This window comes from Prinia subflava, chromosome 19, assembly GCF_021018805.1.
Source record: "Prinia subflava isolate CZ2003 ecotype Zambia chromosome 19, Cam_Psub_1.2, whole genome shotgun sequence".
Lineage (NCBI taxonomy): Eukaryota > Metazoa > Chordata > Aves > Passeriformes > Cisticolidae > Prinia > Prinia subflava.
The window spans coordinates 6,602,274-6,623,251 of record NC_086265.1 but is presented as its reverse complement, the minus strand read 5'-3'; the positions used below and the strand labels follow the sequence as shown (position 1 = coordinate 6,623,251).

The 20,978-nt window shown below is 44.7% G+C and overlaps 1 protein-coding gene across 20 annotated transcripts in view; it reads right to left on the bottom strand.

Moving 5' to 3' along the window:
- Window positions 1-2,056: 2,056 nt before the first annotated feature.
- FBRSL1 (fibrosin like 1) overlaps window positions 2,057-20,978 on the bottom strand; it is a 499,827-nt gene continuing 480,905 nt past the window's right edge. For 11 of the 20 annotated variants that reach the window (XM_063415667.1, XM_063415668.1, XM_063415671.1 and 8 more), the window contains 10 exons: window positions 19,587-19,637; window positions 18,556-18,651; window positions 15,133-15,204; window positions 14,528-14,566; window positions 13,621-13,692; window positions 12,271-12,403; window positions 9,083-9,160; window positions 7,552-7,635; window positions 6,308-6,542; window positions 2,057-4,293 (listed from right to left, as the gene is read on the bottom strand). In XM_063415667.1, coding sequence (XP_063271737.1) covers window positions 3,060-4,293; window positions 6,308-6,542; window positions 7,552-7,635; window positions 9,083-9,160; window positions 12,271-12,403; window positions 13,621-13,692; window positions 14,528-14,566; window positions 15,133-15,204; window positions 18,556-18,651; window positions 19,587-19,637 — 2,094 coding nt within the window. In that variant the 3' untranslated portion in view covers window positions 2,057-3,059. The remainder of the gene's footprint in view (window positions 4,294-6,307; window positions 6,543-7,551; window positions 7,636-9,082; window positions 9,161-12,270; window positions 12,404-13,620; window positions 13,693-14,527; window positions 14,567-15,132; window positions 15,205-18,555; window positions 18,652-19,586; window positions 19,638-20,978) is intronic. The other 9 variants (XM_063415669.1, XM_063415685.1, XM_063415686.1 and 6 more) reach the window with 4 other exon arrangements.

The following is a 20,978-nucleotide window of genomic DNA, read 5'->3' as shown; positions in this document are numbered from 1 at the left end:
CTGAATTAATTAGTTTCTCTGTTTAGGTAATAATACCATTAATCATGATGAACCATTTTGTGAGAAGGCTGATACTCGACAATGCGTAATTCCACAGGAATCCCACTGTAGTGCAGCATTATTGATGGGTCATCCTCCAAAGGCGTGAGAGCAATGCCTCCTAATACAGTAAATGGCAAACCACTGATTTTCTTTTAATATTCAGACCACCACAACATCAGTCATGATGAATTCTTCTGGCACCAGGGTGGCTGCAATAAGCAATCCTTCAGGAATGCCAGGGGAGCATGGCATTGATTTAATGCTCATTTTTTAAGTCATACACAGACCAAATGCTTCCAAAGGGTATGGCTCACTTTGCATTTTTTCTGAAGTTTGCAGTAACAACCTCCTTGCTCACATGTACCTGCACTAGGAACATGTAGCTATGGACTCTTAGAGAGGTTAGGAGGGCTCATTTATGCAGGTCCGTGTCAGAGCTGGTGTCAAACAAGATCCCATGTTGGACACTGGCACCAGGAGAATTACAACCCCCCTGAGCCAGCATTATCAATCTTTATGCTGAATCCAACACGCTTTTCACATCCACCATGTGCTCTACGTTCCTCCAATATCAGCTGGGAGAGCAGGTGCTGATTTTTAATGCCTATTTTGTTTTAAGCCTCCTTTCACCAGATTAAGGACCCCGCTATTTTATTTCATTTTATTTTTTCACGCTCAGTAACTCAGTCACACGCAAGCTTTAACGCAGAAGCTCCGGCGTGCTGTTAAAGCACCGTCACCCAGCGCTCCATCAGCCGCGAGCGCGAGGGGTTCGGGGCACGGCTCTGTGCCCCTGCAGACAGCTCAGCACACAGAAAGGCTGGGAAGCAAATGGGAGGTGGAGAGCAGTGCTGGAGGCGATAACCTTCCCGTGGTGACACCAGCAGCAGGGTCCATCCACCCGAGCTGCTGCACACAGGCCGCGCTTCCTTTGCTGTCCTTCTTCCCCCCGGCAGGAGATGCTGGGTCAGCAGAGCCGCGGTGCCCCCGGGCCGTGGGGTGGAGATGCTGCAGGGCTGGGGCACTGCTCTGCTCTCCTCCCCAGACCCCCAAATCCCAAAGCGTGTCACAGGCCTGCTCCTTCTGCTGGGAAGGACTCACAGGCAGAAGCAAATCCCTGTCCCAGCACCAGCCCCTTCCGCCAGCCACCTCCTCCCAGCCGTCAATAAACCATTAGCCTCGAGTCAACAGCGCTGGCTACGACACACAAACACTCCACTGCCTTTTTCATCCAAAATCAATGTTGTATTTATCTTCATTGATCTACAAGGAAACTGAATGTTTAAAATTACAGGGGGTGCAGGGGGGAGGACGGGGGGGGGGGGAAACAAGAGTTACAGAGCCAAGAAAATAGTAGCGGATGGCTGAATTAACTAGAGAGAAAAAGCCCAGGATATATAAAACATGGACACTGAAAAATAAAATAAGGGAAGGGGGGATGGTACAGCAAGTAAAACATGGCAAAATTTACATATGGATGAAAAGTAAAATTGGAAATAAAAAATAAATCATGCCAAAAAGCAGTTCAAGGCAGAACCACACTGAAACAAACATTTGCTTATGGTCTTCATGTACTATAGATAATATATCAGAATTTCTTTTTTTTTTTTTAATCAACCATTAGACTTTTTTTTTTGCACTCCTAAAATTCTACTTTGTCTTTGTATACAGATTCCAATAAGAACACTGCACAATTAGCACAAGGGGTCCACGGAAAATTGTCCTTGCTTGCCAGCGATCCTGCCCACAACACAAAAAAAGAGAAAAAAAAAAGAAAAAAAAATAAGGAAAGGGTCTGCCGCATGGTACTGTGCCAGTTCCATCTGCTTTTGCCAGCTTGAAAAGTAGGAAACCAAAATTCCCTTCCAGGAGCGTGTGTCTTTCTCTTTCCTTGACGAACTGTCCCTTGTGTTTGTACAAAAAAATTCAGTCTCTCTTTTTTTTTTTTTTGTTAAACACAAGCATCCTTCTTCCTGTTCACATGCCATTGCCATTCTGTCTCCAGAGCTGCGAGTTGGTTGTTTTTGGGTTGGTTTTTTTTTAATTTTTTTTTTTTTTTAAAACTTTCCTCCCCCCAACATCCACTAAGACCTGCCTCCGAGTTCTTGCATAGTTGAAGTATATATGCCGTACTGAGCTTTCTGAGTGTGAATTTCTGACTGTGACAAGAGTATGAGTTGTAACCATGTTAACAAATAACCAGAGTGGTTCTAGAAACCATTTTTATAAAGTCTACCTATGTTAAGAATTTAATATTGGTGTACATTTATATTAACAGAATATTTACAGTTTGTTTTCTTTTTTTTTTTTGTTTAAAACAAGAAGTCAAAAAAAATTCCTCTTAAATTTCTGCATAATATAATAAGGCAAAAAACAAACAGTTTTGTACATTATTATTATTATTAATATTTTAATATATATCTGTAACTTCGGTTCCAAAGTACCAAGGTAAGTGATCAATTGGCCTCAGAAGGGAACCTCACAGTGGACTGTAAAACTACAGTATTTCCATAAATAATACTTTTAAGAAACCCTGGGTATTTTTTTCTTAAGGATCTGAGGCCTTTAAAATGCAAATTTAACTAAAAACAAAAGCAAAATTTCTTCTTTTTTTAAGTGAATAAAGAGCACAAAATTAAAAAAAATACAAATCCATTAAAAATGTTTCTCACATTTGGGAAAAAATGTACAAACTTGATATTCTTAACTCATTTTCTTTTTAGCACAGAAACAAAAAACAAAACCAAAAATCAATACCTATATATTAAATTCCCATTCTCAGCAACCTTCTTGTTGGAAAGTCCCCAACCCCGTTATTTATGGAAATGTGCTTAACTTCTACAAATTTTACATTAAAAAAAAACGTTTACAGCAGTGCATTTTGTAAAAGGTTTGTTATTTTCTTTTTTTGTTGGTTTTTTTTTCCTGTTTGTGGTTTTTTTTTGTTGTTGTTGTTTATTTGTTTGCTTTGCTTGCTTGTTTTATGTACAGGTGAGTTTAAAATTCAATGTTGGGGACTATCGTGCCTCTACTTCTTTGGGGTTCCTAGAGGGGGAATAGTCCCTGGACTCTGAGTTTGTGAGTGGAGTAGTCCTGCGAGGGGAGGCAGGTCTGGTGCTGCTGGCTGGTACGAGAGGTGGCGGCGCGCTCAGCGCTGCGGTCGGCGGGTTCCTGTTCAAAATCCCATTGTGCATGGCAGTGGATGGGCTCAGTCTGGGGTAATGCATCCCGCTCAAATGAGGCATGAAGGATGGCACGTGTGCCAGGTGGCTTTCGATGGGGGACGAGTGCAAGTGGTGCATTCTGGCACGCTCAAGTTCTTCCCGTAAGTGCAAGCGCTCGCGCTCCTCCACTTGCCGCAACCGCTCCTGCTCTCGGCGGGCTTCCAGAAGGTTCTCGTGGTTGTAGTCGTGTGGTTCCCTGTCTCTGTAGGAACGCTCATGGTCATAAAAGCCAGAGGTGGTAGGAAACCTATGGATAGGATCTGTCCGGAGCTGGAAGTCCATTCGACGGTGCAGGTCTAAGCTCCGGTAGGCATCTCGCAAGGGGTCCCTCATGGGGTCCCAGGAAAATCCGGGGTGCGGCAGCCTCTCTCTTCCTGACAAAGGGTTCATGCCTATGAGCGGGGTCATCATCCTGCTGCGATCCAGGACATTCATGTTGTTCATCTGGTGCACGCTGCCCATGGAGATGGGCATGGAGGCAGCCATCGAGTGAGGCAATGGTAATCCATGGAGAGTGGGCGGTGCGGGATGCTCCACTGACCGGGAGTGCTGGGAAGGCTCAGACCCGACCACTAGCACGTCACTGTCTTCCTTCCTCTCCTCCTTGACTTTGATGTCATTCTTAATCTTCTGGAGGTCGCTGGGAAGCTCTGTCTTTCTCTCCATGTCCTTGCTCATTAGATTGGTAAGCTTCAGGCTCTCACTTAGTGCAGGTTTGCTGTATGGGGATACAGACTGGATTACTGGCTTTGTGTTGTCCTCAGAGGGTCTCTTATCATGGCTTGGAGTTTCCTTCACTGGGGAACGGCTCTCTTTGATCTTGTGTTCAGCTATGGGCGGCTCTCTCAGGCGGTCAGGGTGCTCTCGCTCGGGCTCCTTGGCCCTCTCCCTGTCCCCGAGGCTGACCTGCCTGATGGGATCGCTGGAGCTCTGGCTGTTGCTCCGGATGAGGTTGCTGATCTGGTGCGTCACTGGGGCTGATGCCGGCGAGGATCTGTTCGAATGTCTGTTTTTATCCATGAGGTCTCTGTAGAAAGAGAGGTACATCCTTGGTTATGAGTGAACAAACACACCTGTGATGTTGGGCGCACACAGTGCTGTGCCCAGTTGGACACTTTGAGACTGCTCAGGAAAGGCTTTGGAAAGCTCTACAAACATCAGCTACAGCTGGGATGTTGTGCTAAGCAATATGCACTAACTACCATTACATATTTCAAAGACAAAATAAAAGTTGAACATTCACAAATGTAGGACTAAACCGGGTATGTGGCTGAAAGAATACTACTTCACCCTAAAACCATTTTACAGAGAAATGTAGGGAAAGAAGAATTCTAGACAGCTTTTTTTTCTTTAAAAAAGCTTATTGTGTTTTCATGTGTTTATCTTGCGGCCAGACAAGGACCTTCTCAGCTGTAAAACTTGGGTTCCTTTCCTAAAACACGGATCCAGGCACACAAAACAGAAGCCTACAGAAATGTATGCAGGTCCTTCCCAAGTCAGCCTCATTTACTGGAAACAGCCATAAGGTGAAGCTGATTTTCCTATGGAACTGCAAGACTTTTTGTTATTGGCAGTTCTTGCAGGTAAGCCAGGTGCTTCAGGAGAAACATCCCTGAATCAGCCACAAAACTGAGCAACTGAGCTCTGTTTCAAGAGGACCTACTTGTGATAAACAAGGGGTCTGATGACAACATCCATGGCTTAGAAAAAGAGGCATAAAGGTTTACATTTCCAATTGCATCTCTGCCTCTGAGCAAGCCAATTAGTCACAGTTAATCCCAGCTTTTTAACAGGGGAATAAATAATGCTCACCTTCTAAAAGCACTTTGCTTTGAATGAGAAACACTTTAAATGCAAAATATTATCGTGTGATTGAGAGAACTGCATTATGCAGGTGAGAGGCTCACTGATGCCCGAGTTTTATGTTGTGTTTGGTTTTGAGAGCTGTAAGACCTGAGTGCTGAAAGCTGAAGGTGTTTTGGGAAGCTGTGTATTTATCCCTTATGATTACATTTACTAACCCAGCTTTCTTTCTCTGTAGTAGCCCTGATGGCTGGTCAAAGATGTGCTTTATTAAAAGCATGGCCAAACAGGGATGGTGGGGACAGCTTAAGCTAAATTAATAGAAGTGTAATAGAGCTGTTAACCCCTGTGTGAACACTCTTGAGAGTAAAGTAACCTTGGACTGCAAATGAATTCCACTAGAGCTAAGAAGGGATACCTTCCCTACCTGAACAAAATCTGTGCAAAGATGTCAGACAATATAACATGTAAAGCAAGAAGATTTTCAGCCTATTGCTTCCATATAACCTTGTTCACAGGTATTGCCTGAAGATCTCATTAAAAGCACTCAAGCAAACTATGAACCCCTATCACGAGTCAAGCACACACATCTAAGACTTGCAGGCTGTTATTGCCTACAAAGAGTAGCCTAGCTGGAGACAACTGGGCTCTGAAATATAAAGGGCTTCATGGCTTCAAAATCGTGTAACTGGGAGCTAATGAAGTAACTATAGCCCAGGTGATACAGGCCTGTCATTGTTAATAAGGGTTTGCCCACAATGCAATTTTTTAAAATCAGTTTTGCTAATGGATTCATGCACACTGCTCCACATACAGGCATTTGCATTTTTATCTCGTTAATGTCCAGCTAACATTTGAATTCATCAGCATATCTGTACGTTAATGAGAACTATGACTGTCTCCAAAGGACCCATCACAGTTTCAGAATACACAGCAATCCTAAAGCAGCTGCATTGAAAACAACCAAGTTTTCAGTACACTGAAAACAACCAACACACTCAATTCCTCTGCCTGGTGAATTTTGTTAGTCAACTAGCAGGGACTGGGTTACTGTACTTTCACAGAAGACAAATCCTAAAAGGCAAAGAGGAATTTTTTTGGTGTTGCTAGTACTTGGCTTATCTGAGGAAAAAGCCTATCAGCTGCTTTAAGGATCAGCAACATTTCAGGGAAAACAGAAAAAAATATAGAGGAAAATCAGTCCCAGGAAGAAGTGGTCAGAAGGCCATGGCGCTCACCTCTCTTTGTCTCTGTCGTCTTTGCTCAGAGAAAGATCTCTCTTCTCGGGCTCCCGCTCTCTGTCCCTGTCATGGTTTGTCACCGAGGAGCTTCGCTCCGAATCCGTGGGCTTGGGCCACTGTGGAGGTGTCGGGAAGGACGGCGGGGTCCGGTGGAGTCTGTTCCATGGCTCATGGGGGTTATTGAAATTCTGCAGGTTTGGGCCATCTTTGTGAGTAAAAATGTTGTTGTGAGCTAGAACAATGGCAGGGGGAGGAAGAGTTAAAATAATTCAAAGCAAATCCTTATACAGACATTTTTCACAATATTAGTCACAACCAGAACAGTCCTTTTAAGGCTTCTTAATGGTGAGGGGGAACTACTAGTGAGTGGACACAGATAATTCCAACACTGGGTGTAAGATCCACCAGCTCTTTTAAGGCTGTTGTTGGAGGAAGCTTTACACATTTCAGTAACTCAGAGACTACTGAAAATGCCCAACTTCTCTTCTTCCCCCCACCCCAGGCAAGGGCTCCAGCATAAAAGCAGTATTTTTCCTCAGCTCCTCTCTCTGGTAGAAACTTTAATTTGTGGGTAGTTACAAGCAATCAGCTGCCTGCAACTGAGGCTTCAGGCACTTTTTTGTTGAAGAAAGACTATTTGGTGGTATGTATGTGTGTGTATAAACACAGAGCTTGGCTGTAGGCTTTTCAGAACAGTCACTCGATTTTCCTCCATCCATCTTCAGCTGATTCCTGTTGCACCATGAGATGCACAAGCATGCTCTCTTGTGTGCTCTCTTATGTGTGGCTCTCAAGCATGTTTTGCCTGCAGGTAACATGTTTTTGAAGCAGAATTATTTTATACAGGTAATTTAAACTTCAGCCAACGGTTACAGAGGATGTCTATACGAATTAGAAGTATCAATAGCTGCTCCACTGAGCATCTTCGCTGGTGAAGGGTGTTACTTTAGGTGCCCACAGGGTCCCAGAGCTCGGTGGGGTTTTGCAGCTCCAGTGTCTCTCTGAGCACACAAGGTACCAACCCTCAGCAGTGAGGAGGCCCAGAGCACAGCTCCTGACCTCTGTGCCATGCAGAACAGCTCCCACCGCAGAGACCTGGAAATCTTAGGTGCAGTGTTTCAGATAGGAGAATGGAGGTTAGGAATTAAACTTCTTTAAAAACTACCACCAGCTGCTGTAAATATTAGCATGTGGCTTTTCTGGAAGGGATGTTTGTCTGCAGTAACCCAGCCAGTACTTACTCAGAGCATGACTGCCTAATCCTCCAAAGGCATTGCTGCCTAAGTTCCCAAGGCCGCTGAAGGTGCTTGACCTGCTAAATGGATCTGGAAAGGCAAACAGGGATTTAGCAGGCATTTAGCCAAGAATGTTGGAGAATGAAACGCACCCCTCCCCTTCTTAACAGTTTGAATCCAAGTAGGATTAGGCCAGACTTTAAGCTGATCCTTCTCATTGCAAGGTTCTTTGCACAGAAAATTCCCATCATGTTAAAATGGAGAAGGGATTCAGTGCTCACTCTGCAAACAGGTGCTTTAATAAACTTTTGTGTGCGAGTCAGAAGTGAGTCAGAAATTAAGGTCTAATAGCTTAAATTAGGGTGGCTGCTGAGCTGTAACTCTCTTTCCTTATCAGTACTAATAGTAGGAACATTGCAATTGCCTTGGAAGAAGAATCTCAGCAGGCCCCTCGGCCAGCACTGAGGAGATGACTGTCTTGTTTCTGCACTTTTTTTTCCAGTAAAGGCACCCATCACCAGAAAATGTTCCTCTCTGAGAGCACATAGTCCATCTCAGATTTCCACACTCCAGACACAGCTATGGGTTAAATCCTACCCATGTACTTGTTTTCTTTCCTACTGGTAATCTCTAAACAACTCCTCCTCCTGCCCATTGGCTTTTTGACTGTCCCTTTCAAGCCCTTAACTTGCCATGTTACAGCAGGTAATGCTGCTCTCCGCTTCCTCACAGATATCACATTTGAAATATGAAGGCAAATGGCACAAATAGCTTGTATCTTTAAGCAAACAGCTATTTGCTTATTTACTTATTTTAAAACAGATGTTCTTGCCCTTCCTCTTTGATCTTAAGTGGCTGAGTGACTTGGTAGAGATAGATAATTTTGACAGAATGTTCAGGAATTGATGTAAATCTGTGTATTTGCAAGAGAAAAAAAGTCTACTAGGTCATGTGGCATGCCACATTTACTGATTGGATGAATGTTACTAAAACATTAATCAACGGAGCTTGAACTTTAATTGGCAATGAGCTGCTTGTGAGCTTCTAAAATGAGGAAATTTGACAAAATCAGGCTCTACTTACTGCCAATTAGGAAACTGAAAGGCTGGCAAAATGTGCAGAACATCTACTTGCCAGGAACTGTTCCCTGAACTCCTTTAAAGAACCTAGTCAAGACCTTTCACAGATGGAAAATGGTACAGGAGGAGCCCATTTTAAGCTGAGGCTTGTCTGAGGTATCTTTGCATAAATTTCCCCCATTTCTTCAGGCACATTCAGGAGCACAGGACTCTACAGGTCACATTTTGGCTCGGATGCAGTGTCTCAGCAGTGACAGATGTGACAGCTCTGCACTGCCCTCTCCTTTGGGGGACAGTGAGGGGAGGTGCTAAGAGCTGGCAGGGATGAGAAGCTGGCCAGCTTCTGGATCCTGAGGCAGTTCAAGCCTTTCCCTCCCCGAGTGCTGCAGTGCAGGACCACACTGAGAACAGGAAGGGGGCAGAGGTACAGAGGTGAAGGCAGGGTTACTTACACTTACCTGCCAAGTGGTTTGTAGGCAGGAAACTGCTGTGGTGAGGTGAGGGACCAAAAGGAGTGGTGGCTGGATGTGTTGCACCTGTGAGAACAAGGTCCCTTTTTAGTTCAGGGGCAAGTGACTCTTTGTATACACAGAGCTCCTGGCCACCACATTCAAGAGCTGGGTGCAAAGGCCACATTGAAACAACAAAGGCAGGGGAAGACCCCAAACCTTGGCTCAGCAAGCGACAGGCTGGATTTCCCTGCGAGCCCTACCAAGGGGCCTAACAAGGCACTAGGAGGCAGGAGGAGACCTTGCACTGAGAGCTGCTGCTCACCTGGAGTAAGGAGGAAGCCAAGCTCTTTGTCTGACATTTTCAGTCATTACTCCATGTTTACATTAAAAAGGGTCAGCCCAGGTTATGGGCCCAGACAGAAGGTGCTTGGAAGTGACTGATTAGAGTCTGTATGAAACACCAGTTAATGACAGGCACACAGGGAGCATCAATCATGCTTCTCCCACGAGAGCTCCTGCTACGCTCTCACATCTGTCTCTGCATCCACAGGCTCCCCCCTGGTATTTTTTCCCTTTCCTAGACACTGCTCATTGCCATGGTGCCTTGCTTCCTCGTGGGAAAGAGCACCACTGCTGAGCATGCTGGATTACACGAGGCTGAGGAGATGGGAAGGAAGGGGCTGAAACAAGCAGGTCTGCCCTGTATTTCAAGGTGGACCAGGCTCATGCAGAAAACTCTGCTCTCCTTTCAGAGCAAAAATGAGAGATTTTCCTCCTTTGCTGGCAGGCATGTGTGAGTCTGAATGGGCTTTCAACCTCAGTGTGAAAAGCACTGGTGTCACCTGTCACTGGGTACTTGGTCAGCCCCTGACCTGGCCTTCCTTGGAGACAGAGCCCAATCCCTGATGGCTGCTGTAAAACACACTCATGTGTCCAGAACATGAGCAAACTGTGAAACAGAGGGGGAGACAGAGCTCTGTGTCCCTCACCAGCTTGGGCACCTCAAACCTAAGCAGCCAGAAAATGAGCTGAAGAAACATAAGAGAGACCACGGCAACAAAACCTATCTCGTACCTCTCTATAAACATTCTGACTGCTCCAATGCTTCAAGACGGATGGAGACTGTCATCTTTCTAATCCTTTAAGATTTCAGAAGGTGTATAATGGATGGGAGATTTCTTTAAAGGAGACGGCTTACAAACTCCACTACATGGGCTGATAATAAAAAATCCTCAGGAGAAAGCCAGGAGCAGCATTGCAGGCTGTCAGGCAGTTATTAAATAGAGCGTCTGCCAGGCAGCCCAGCATCCGTCCTGCAGACAGGTGGCCCTAAGATAACTTATGTCTCCCCCAGTAACCAGGCAATGCAGCAGAACCAATGATTCACATCAACTGCACACGTGCTCAGTAAGGTGAAAAGAATGCCTCAGATATTCCAGAGTAAAAGATTTATTCCTCCACGTATTCCAGCTGCAGTGTTTGCTCACGTTGACAGCGCTCTTTACCTGGATTTACCGTGTGATGGCTCTTGTGATTAATGAACTCACAGACAAGATGCTGTAAGGTTGTTTCTATCTACTGAAAGTTTTCTATTAGATTGCCTTCTTTAATGTTTCTCTTTCATACTATTTTCCCTCTTGCTATTATGAATGAAAAGCAAGCCGTGCTTGCATCATTTAAGGGAAAAAACTCCAGATACCAACTGGGCTGGTGCTTTTCTGCCTGTTAGGGTAACTCTGTCCAGAACAGCCTTCAGCAGCAAAACCAGACATGAAACAAGATTCTTGTGATGACAACACAGGACAGACTGAGGAAGGACACATCTGCCACAGGAAAGCAGCCAGAGGTTTGTAAATAAGCTGTGCTTATGTATCCAAGTAGGTGCAATAAGTATCTTAGCCTTGTACTATCAAAACACCTTTACAGAGACCAAAATACAGGGTAGCACCCTACAATGTAGAGCTGGTACCAGCACTGATTATGTGTGCTGGAAATGTGCATTTGAGGCTCAAGAATTTCCATCCACAGATAGATCAGAAAGACAGACTGAAGCACTGGTGGGGCTCCTGAAGGCTATTTGGCATCTGCATTTGAAACTCAATTCTCACACAAATTTCAGCTTGCTCGTCATCTGCTGCTTTTCTGTCATTTTTAGGACAGAGTTCAAACCAGTTCTAATGTCATTAAGGGTTGAACCAAGGCTGAATATGACCGTGTCTGCACTGAGTTAGGGTGATTGTGCAATATTGCATCATAAAATCAGAGTAACATTAGGGAAGAAAATCACATTATTTGCCAATTAATTACATATATAAAGATCTAAGTTACATCCCGTTAATTGATGCAGCTCACTCAGAATGCAGACTTTGGCATCTCAAACACAGAGGGAAAATGTAAAGAGGCTGAGGGGAAAGTTAAGCTTGAGAAAAACAACATTTGGCATTTGGTAGACAGATGTCCACATGAAGCCACTCTGGCCTCCTAGACCAGAATGTGAGAGCTGCAGTCTCCCATGACCAGAGCCATCGAGAACACAGTGAAGGTTACTGTCCTTTGGTAATTGCATAATTATAATTATTTCTCCAACAGATTGGAAAACAATTGATCAGTGTAAACTGTATTTGATTCCTTGGGGCTTTTTGTAAATTCAACACATCATTTTAAGCCCCAGACTTTGCTGAACTTTGTAACACATAGGGGAATTTTCTATTTAAAAAATAAACACTTAACAACCACACCTTCTGTGATATTTTCAATGCCGTTATTGAAGTTTTCCTTTTACAAAAAACCTCTTGTTTTCAGAAAACAAACAGAAACTTGGTGAGTGGAGGAGCTGAGAAGAAGAACATGGCAATATAAAAGCAAGAAAGAGACTGAGGCCACTTCCAATCCTCTGCAATGGAAACATTTTCAAGTGTTTTGTCAAAATCGCTTTTAAAAAATCACTCTATAGCCTATTAATCAGGCACATAAGAACCAGCTGCACAACAGGACTGTGAGCCAACTGCTGCAGCTCAGTGATGTGCAGCGATCCTGCACTGGAGGAGGTGGCAGAGCCCTGGTCACAGCAGTGTGACCAACCTTGCTTCTGTTTTTCAGACATATGTAAAGACATGCATGACATGAGAGCTGTAAAGACATGCTGACTATTTCTTGCATTTTTTTAAAACCAACAAGGAATGATCTTCCCTTACCTGTGGTAGAAAACAGAGGCCTGGCAAGATCTTGTGGGTAATGGAAGCCTGGAAACACTCCAGGGGCGGGAGGTCTGCTGAACAGGTCAAGTTTACCACCTATTTCTAGCTTGTGGGGATCCAGCTGCATTTGCTGTCAAATGATATAAAACCAATCTCATTATACACTTCCTTTTTTATGGGAGAACAAGACAGGGAGTGAGGCTCATTCCTCCCTAGCCCTGCCAGGGAGCGTTAGCGAGACGGCAGCAGCGTCCCCGGGCACGCAGCACAGCCGTGGTTGTGCTCTGCAGGCTCTGCAGGGCCACCCCAGCCTGCAGCCTCTCAGCTGCCTGCCCCATCCCAGGGTAAGGTCTGCAGGCAGCCCTCAGCCCCTCAGCAGGGGCAGGAACACAATACACTGAGTGCTCTCAGCCTGACAAAAAATACCCTGCAGGCACAAAGCTGCTGACACAAGCCTCAAGAGCTGGGTCATGGGCTTGTCTGTTCTGCCTCTCCAGTCTGAGAGAGACATGCCCACACCATGCCCTTCCTGCAGCCAGGACAGCTCACTGTGCAGGCAGGGAGCAAAGGAGAAAGGGAGCTATGAGGCTCTTCCAGAGGCTATTTTTATCCTTGCCCTGTAGAAGTGAGCAGGGCCAGAACTGCACCTTAGTCATAGAAGCCTGTCAATAGCTTAAAGATTATGTATTTGCTTATAAAAATATATGGACATACACCCCTTTCAGAGGCACCTACTTAAGCAGAGAACAGCCTTCATTAATGGGACAAAAAATTACTGCAGGAGCTATGAAAAAATCAAATCTACACGAGCCCCTTTATCAGCTATTCTACCTGCCACAGGGGGCCCCAAGCCTGCAACAGCACCCCAGGGTACCAACATCCTGTTACCTCCTGAGTGTTAAACCCCCTCCCTCTGCCCACCATCACAGCAGCACAGGAAGCCCCAGAACCTCTAACACTGATGCTATCAATCTACTCTCCTGCTCTCTGCTCTGTAATGTTCCTCACTGCATCGGCCATTTCATTACCTCCTCCACAGGAGGCACTAATGCAGAAGGGAAGCGACATAAAATGTGCATGCTTTGTAAAAAGAAGATTGACTGGGGGAAATGACTCTGCCCCTCACTTTCTTCCCCTCTTTCTGGCTGTACACCCTTCCACCCAGCTCCTCTGCCCTCAGATAAACTTTACAGTTGCTACAATAAATGTTAAAGGAGTGTAAGTATTAGTTAATCAATACAGGCAAGCTTGAGAATCACCACAGTAACTGCTTCCTGCCCATTACTCACTCAAATACAATCTGTAAGCTAAAAGACTTGGCTTTGTTCCAGAAACCATCTGAATTACCTTTATCTTTTGCTGGTGATGGTAGATCTGCCAGGCGATCTGTACATGAACCGCACACCACTTCCCGGGTTTCTGCAGTGGAAAGCACAAGAATTTAGATTAATTTATACGTTAGCAATCTACATCAGATAGAACATTTCATTTCCCTGACTGTCAACCAGGCAGCTAAGCAATGAGAAAGGCTGATTACTAACACGGCACAATGGGTGATCAACATTTTCTTCTGTACTGCAGCAGATGATGTTTAAATTAAGAAGGAAACAGGAAGAATGTGGGATATCTTCCCCATCTCATGGACATCTGAGATCCTGCCTTGTTCTTTCCTTCTTGCACTCCCCCCTTCCCAGACTGGAATGAATGGCAGCAAAGAACAGGATGCCATGCTTAAGAGAAAGCAACGAATGGTTGAGAGCTCTGTTTCTGAAAAGAGCCCTGTTCATTCACCCCTGCTGCACTGCAGGCTAAGTCATGCGTGGTTATTATGGCTGCTGGCTTTTGGGGAGGGGAAGGGCAGGGACAAACAATCCCCAGGATGAGCAGTGCCACAGCTGAACAAGCCCCTGTTTTCAGCTGAGCTGTGGTACTCGCTGCTCCACTGTTTATGTGGAACATTGACCTAAGCCACCACGAACCTGCTCACTGCTGAATGTCTGCCCATGCTCACAGTCATTTATTTCTCTGACCCTCATTTCAGACTGTGAACTATTAATGCACATAAATGGATGCAAAATAAGGCCTGGATTCAACCTAAATGTTATTAATCAGAAGTGGCAGAGAGCTAACTGACATTTTGCTTTAAGTAAAGGATGAGCGTGGAATTTTCTGCTGGACATGTTAAATTTCAAAAGCACATGCACAATATTCCAAGTGTCTGTGTATAAATATGTATATAAAATCCCCCACAAACCTTACTTACTCTTACTGGAGGCCTATAAGGGTCTGACACCTATGGAAAAAGCAGAAATAAAACAATCAGTCTTTCTAAAACTAGCCAATATACAGAAAGGTGGGGAACTTCCTTCCTCTGAACAAGTAAAAGCATTTAGAAAGTAGTGTTCCAGAGAAGTCCCCTGTGACGTGGGAAACCTAAAAGGCTTAAAGAAGGCTTAAAACTTCTCTTTCATTCCTTGAACCAAACTCAGCAGAATTTTATGATAAACAAAGCAGCTTCATGCCAGCAACTGAACAGTGGCAGTGCTTTTCTGAACCTGGTAATTATTCTGAAATGGAGCACATAAAACTACTTTCCAAGCAATACCTAGATGAAAGACATTGAAGGGGTTTCCTGTCCCATTTTCTTCTGACTTTTGAAAGAAGCCAATACATCCCTCTGAATTCACGACTGGTGGAGATTACTGTCTCACCAGAAAAAGACAACTTCTCTCCTCACTGCAAGTTCCCAGTCTAGAAGGCCAATTTGCTCACCAGCCTGCTCTCCTTTTTTCATCAGCAATCACTGTGATTACTGTAAACCCAGACAAGCTGAAAAGAAGTTTATATATTGTTGCCTACCCCTGGAGTCTTCTGCAGCAGCGTATGGTGGACTGTGCCTGGTCTACCTGCTACATCAATAGGGTTTGAAGTCTGAAAGACAAGAAGAGAGCGTGAATAATACTGTATCACACCAGTGGTACATTTAACATCTCTATCTGATGTTAACAGCATTAATTAGTCCATGTTTGCACTGCGCTTTGAACACGCATATTGCTACATTAGTGCTAAATGTTATCTCTTACTGACAGCCAACAGCATTTAACCACCATGTCATTTATTATTATTGAGCAGCAGCAACAGTGTTCCAGGAGCACCCCTAAGCCCTGCTGAGACTGCACCCAGCTGTGTGTGCATGTGCATGGAGAGAGACAGTCCCTGCACCCCAAGCTTATTCTTTAGACAAAACAGGCAGGAGGTAGGAGAGAGAACGAGAGAGGTGGCCTGACTCCCTCTATTTTCCAGGCAGCAACCAGCACAGCAGTCAGGAACAGAATAACTCGAGCATCCCAGTTCCATGTTCCACACCCTGGACTGTGGCCTCTTCCTGACTGGGGCCAGGTAACACAACGCCTGAACCAGCAACAGCCCATCCATTTGCTTCGACAAGGCAAAAATGAGAAACCTTAGAAGGTGCTTGTGGGCCTTTTATAGCTTTGCATTGTTTACCCCACCATTTTCCAGCAAGAATTAAACACCTCATTGAACGAATCCCTGCTCCTCCTCCTCTGGATCCCACCTGTTGTCCTGTCCTAGAGGATCCCCAAGAACTCGTTCATCTCCTCACTCCGGCATTCATCCATCTCCCACTCCCAGAGCAACTGCACCTGGTGCCTCTGCACAGCTGAGAGCAGAGGGGTTAAACCTCATTCCCCAAGAGATTATTTCACTCATGTTTTAGGTCAAATTATAGCAGATTCCAAACAGTACAAAGCATGAGTATAACCCTGGGTGTGGGAGAGAGGGTAGGTTTTAGTTTGTCTAAGGCTACATAACTTTCAGACTCATTAAAAAGTGAATTCTCGTGTGTGTGTAGGTAAGTCAATGCACTCCCCAGGCAGACTGGGGCTCTCAGGGCCTCTCTGACAGTTGAGGTAGATACAAGGTGGCAAATAAGTTACAGCTTTCATACAGGCAAGAGCTTTAAGATCACAACATGTTAATAGCATGGTGTCATCCTGTCCCTTTGTCCCCTGGAGAAAGATGTGGATGCTTCCTCCAGCAAAGTAAACTGAATACTTCTGACCTTTTCAAGTTCTTAGCTTGTGAGAAATGGCCTTTGGGAAACTCGCTGAGAAATTTACCGTCAGCCTGGATTTATGTGCAGTGCACTCACACGCACAGCTGTAGGCAAACGACATGGGAAGGGGAAAAACAAACCCAAGATCTCTGCTTTGGAAGGCAAGAAGTGCAGGAGTCAGAGTGCCAAAACCAAATCATCAGGTCTGTAGTGATTATGCAGGCTTTAGTCAAACAGCCTGGGAGGGAGAGACCACGGAAGAACGATGCAGTAATGATGACTGGAGTGGCTTTGCCTAGAGTTCAGCTCTGCCTCCTCTGGGAAACTGGAAAGTAATGTGCCAAAGCAGCAGATCCATTTTTTCAACCTATCCCTCTCTTTTTTGGATGTTACATTGTATGTAAATACTGCACTGTGCAGAGATCAAATGATGTCAGTGATTAACCACGGCACCAGAGTGTGACCTCGCACTGCTTAAACTCAAGCTAGCAAATGTTGGGTGTATCTAAAATGAATTAAAAGGTAGTCACAACAGCACTAGGAACTGCTTAAAAACCTAAAGGGTCTGTGCTCAATTTTCTTTCTCATCATGTAACTGCTCCTTGGCCTAATGGTATTTTACAGTGAGATCTGTGAAGCTCTGTGGTGAAGATGGACAGCAGAAGGAGGTGCCATTGGTGCAGCAGCAGCTCCTCGTGAACAGGAAGGAGCCTTATGGCAAAACAGCCCTGGCTGCAAAATTTGAGCAAAATTTGTCCAATTCCACCTTATTCCTGCAGCTCCTTTTCTTAGAAAATCAAGTTCACACCCTGACTACTCAGGGTCTGTAGGGACTCCCTGTCATCCCTTGCAGGAGTAACAACATTTAACACTGGCAGACAAACTCCACCAAGGGATGGACCTGTTCTGCCCCTCTTGTTCCCTCTGCTTCCATGAACTGCTCCTTCTCTAGGCCTGCAGACACCACATACAAAACTGCCTCTGAACAAAGCCATTTTAGAGACTTTGCTATTTGCAGTGTATCCCTTCCACGGGCACTGAGGAAATCCTCTGGCTTCCACTAAAAGCATGAAGATAAGGAGGAAGGTTGTAGAAAGCCTTATTTGCAGCAGTTGCTAATTACTGACTGCCACTGATGACAGTGAGACTGCTGAGGGAAGCACATCCCACAGACCTGCCTGGTGTGGGTATGGAAATCACCTTCCAAATGCAAACAGCAATGGCCTGGCTACAGTGCTGGTCCTTCAAGCCTTCTTACCCAGCAGCAGAGGAAATGCAGTTCAAGATCAGAAATCTCTAAAATTGTAGCATGTGAGGAGGCTGAACATGTCACCTTACAAATGGGAGTACATGCTCCATTTTCAAACAAATGCTATATAGATACAACCCGTTATTTCTTGTTTGGAGAGATTTAACAGTTTTGGTACATTTAAAAATAGTTAATAAAAAGAACATATCTGGGAGGGAAAAAAAAAAAAGCCGTGCACACTACAGAATTTGCCAAAAAATGGGGGTTATGAAGGCAACATTTCCAAATGCCAATCAGTGCTAGTTGTAACGATGTTACAGCTGCAGGGCACCTTTCAAACACATCTCAAAGAAGCTTGCAGGCATTAATCAACCCTTATAAAACCCACTGCAAGATAACCTTATAGATGAGGAAGCTGAGGAACAGAAGGTTTAAGCAACTTGCCCAAGGTCAGACAGTGTTGGAGCTGGGAATAAAAATTCAGCTCCTTCAAATTGCTCTGCCCATTTCCAGCAGTCTCTCCCTATTGTTCCCACACTTGTGAAGTCAAATTCTCTTTTTGTTTTTTCTGGGAATAAACACAGTTTATCTTTTGCAATCTCAGACCATTAGATTTATAAAATGATTTGGGACTCATTGGTCTATTATGAGCTGTAAATATTTCAATCAAAAGAATGCACTTCACTGTATGCTTCTCCTCCAGTTTCAGCAGACCTCCCAAGTGAACCACTACATCCTTTCCAAGGAAGGATCTGCAGTGCCAAGAGAAAATTTCTGCTAAAGTGTTGGCTGCCTTGTGTAGAGGATGCTCACAGTTCTGCGGGGTGATCCTTTCCAACCCTGTGCTGCACTTCTGCTATTCAAATCATGTGCTGCAAAATCACCAGAGACAAGACTCTGAACACAGTTTCTCTCCCAGCAAAAGAACAAAGCCTTCAGAAGAAGAAGTTTGTACCTTCGGTTGAAATGCTCCCTGAAGTGACCCAAAGGGACCTGAATGTGGAAGCATGGGTGGCATTCCAGGCATTGCTGGAGGATAGGTTGGAAAGAACTACAAAAGAAAAAGAGATGCTTATGTCACAGGATGACTTGAACAATAATGGAGGTAGGTGCCAGGCCTGGCACATACAAAAATGGTACTGTGCTGAACAAGTGCCACACTGAAAATACATGATAAATTTGCTTTCAAAATTTTAAGAGCAAAGCCAAAACTTGAAAAATGCACTCATCTGATAAATTTTCTAGATAGTGCTGAACAAGTGTGCCTTTAAAAATTGCGGATTATTGCAGGAAGCACAGAGCACAATTTGGGGTTTATGTTCACTTTCCATTAACTTTGCATTTTTCTGCTGTTGCAAACAAATTGATCCTGTTTTGAAATGTGACCTGCTTTAATTTTTAAAGCAAAAGGAACCACAAGATGCTGCACTGCACTCTAACCACAGGCCACATGCACACCACCTTGTAGCTGTGTAGGCTGGGTGAAATTTTGCTTAGGCCTCTCCTGAGCACACACAGCAGTTTTACAAGTCCCAAAACATGTCTTTTTTTTTTGGTTTTTTTTGTGCTTTGGAGCAGTGGGGAGCACCAGGAAGAAACCACCAGTCTGACTTACTCCTGTGACCTGAGCAAAACCTTGTGAAAGAGCCATGCACTCCGGGCTGCTGCACTGGGAGAAGCACCAGCTGCAAAGGTACTGCAGTGACCACTGGCTGAGCAATTCCTGCGCATTCCCTGCCATCCCAGGCACAGCCATACAGAGCCGCAGCAGCAAAAATGCAGGAGACAGAGAATTTTAAAATAATAATAATAATAATAATAAAAAGCCCAAAGAAAACTTGGTACCTCAAAAACATAAAAATCAAGACGGAAAAAAAGAGCTTTAGAAATGAATGGGTCAAAACACTACTTATCAATCGAAAACAAGCAGAAGAAGAGCAAGCAGAACCATCAACAAAGAAACCAAGGAGAAAGGTGAGCACTCACGTTGGAATGTCGAAAGTAAGGGTTGTCTAATTTGGGAGCGTACTTGTCAAACTGGAAAGAAAAGAGAAAAAAAAAGGAAACAGGTGAGTTTGGTTTTGGCAGTAGCAGACACATCAGGATTTCAACACAGACAAATAATCATGGCCCGTGTGCAAGCGTTTAACAGAGCAGAACTGACTGGTTATTCCACACTCGCTCATCAGGGGGATGACTGATCTCCCCAGGCTAGCACAGAGGAGCCCCAGGCACTGGGCACTGCCAAGGCTCACTGCAGGACCCTGCCCCAGGCTCCTGCTCTGGGAAGAGAGCAGTCCTGATACTGCAGCACAGTGAACACAGGGAAGTTCAGCTCCAAGTCCAGGTCACTGAACTAGAGCACAGACTGGCAGGTAAAGAACATTTTCTATTAGACCCCTGCATCTACTGTGGGGCAGCCAATACCAATTCTCAGTTTCCTGGGTTCCTGTAAGCACCAAAATTCTTTGGGAAAGGGCTGCATTATTTCAGATACACAAATCTCAATATATTCCCCCTCCCCTGCAAAAGGGAGAGCTCCCCAGAGAAAAGGTGACTGTGATCCCATTCCAACATGGGGTTTTAACACCTCCATGTGTGCAGTCTGTGCCCTGTTTGTCCTGTTCCATCTCGGAAGCAAACCCAAAGCACACACACACTGCATTTCTGAACAGTATGTACATTCTGCTGGGGAGGAGGGGACGGGGAAGAAGGCAGGGAAGGGAGCTGTAGGACCCCAGGAAAAGCTGCTTATTTGGCAAGTCAGCTGCTGTTTCACACTCCTATGTGCAGGAGAGTAGATTTGTAATTTCATTAATTACAGTTATTACTGGAGCCATGTCCCCTCCAGTGTAAATACCATAAATTACCAAACACATGCAGCTGTAATTTCAACACTCTTCTCTGGTGTTGGGATTAGCAGACCTGATCTAGTGGAATATAAGAAGATGTGAGTGAAATATAACAAAGGAGCCTTGCAAGTTGTTTTTGGTCTGAAGGCTGACATCAGTGGGCACGGGTAGGAGGAGAGGGAGCTGTTCACAAGCTTGGGTATCACAGTTCTTAAATAACACAGGAGACTTCTGAGAAAAGATTCAGGATTTTTTTACACAGACCAAGCAAAGAAGGGAAGGTGTTTACATGCAAGTACAATGAGCAAACACCTGGGGCTGGATTTTGGGGGGATGATATTGCTTTTAATTGTCTCACTGCTAAGCAGATTACAACCCAAGAATGGCACTGAGCAGTCAACAGTGGGAAAGAAAAGTGGGAAACACTATGCTCCTTGAATCCTTGGTAGTTCTTCCCAAAGGCTGCTTTTGCTAGCCTTAAACAGGGTTGTTTCTGCATTTTGGACACAGTGTGAAACTGAGAGGG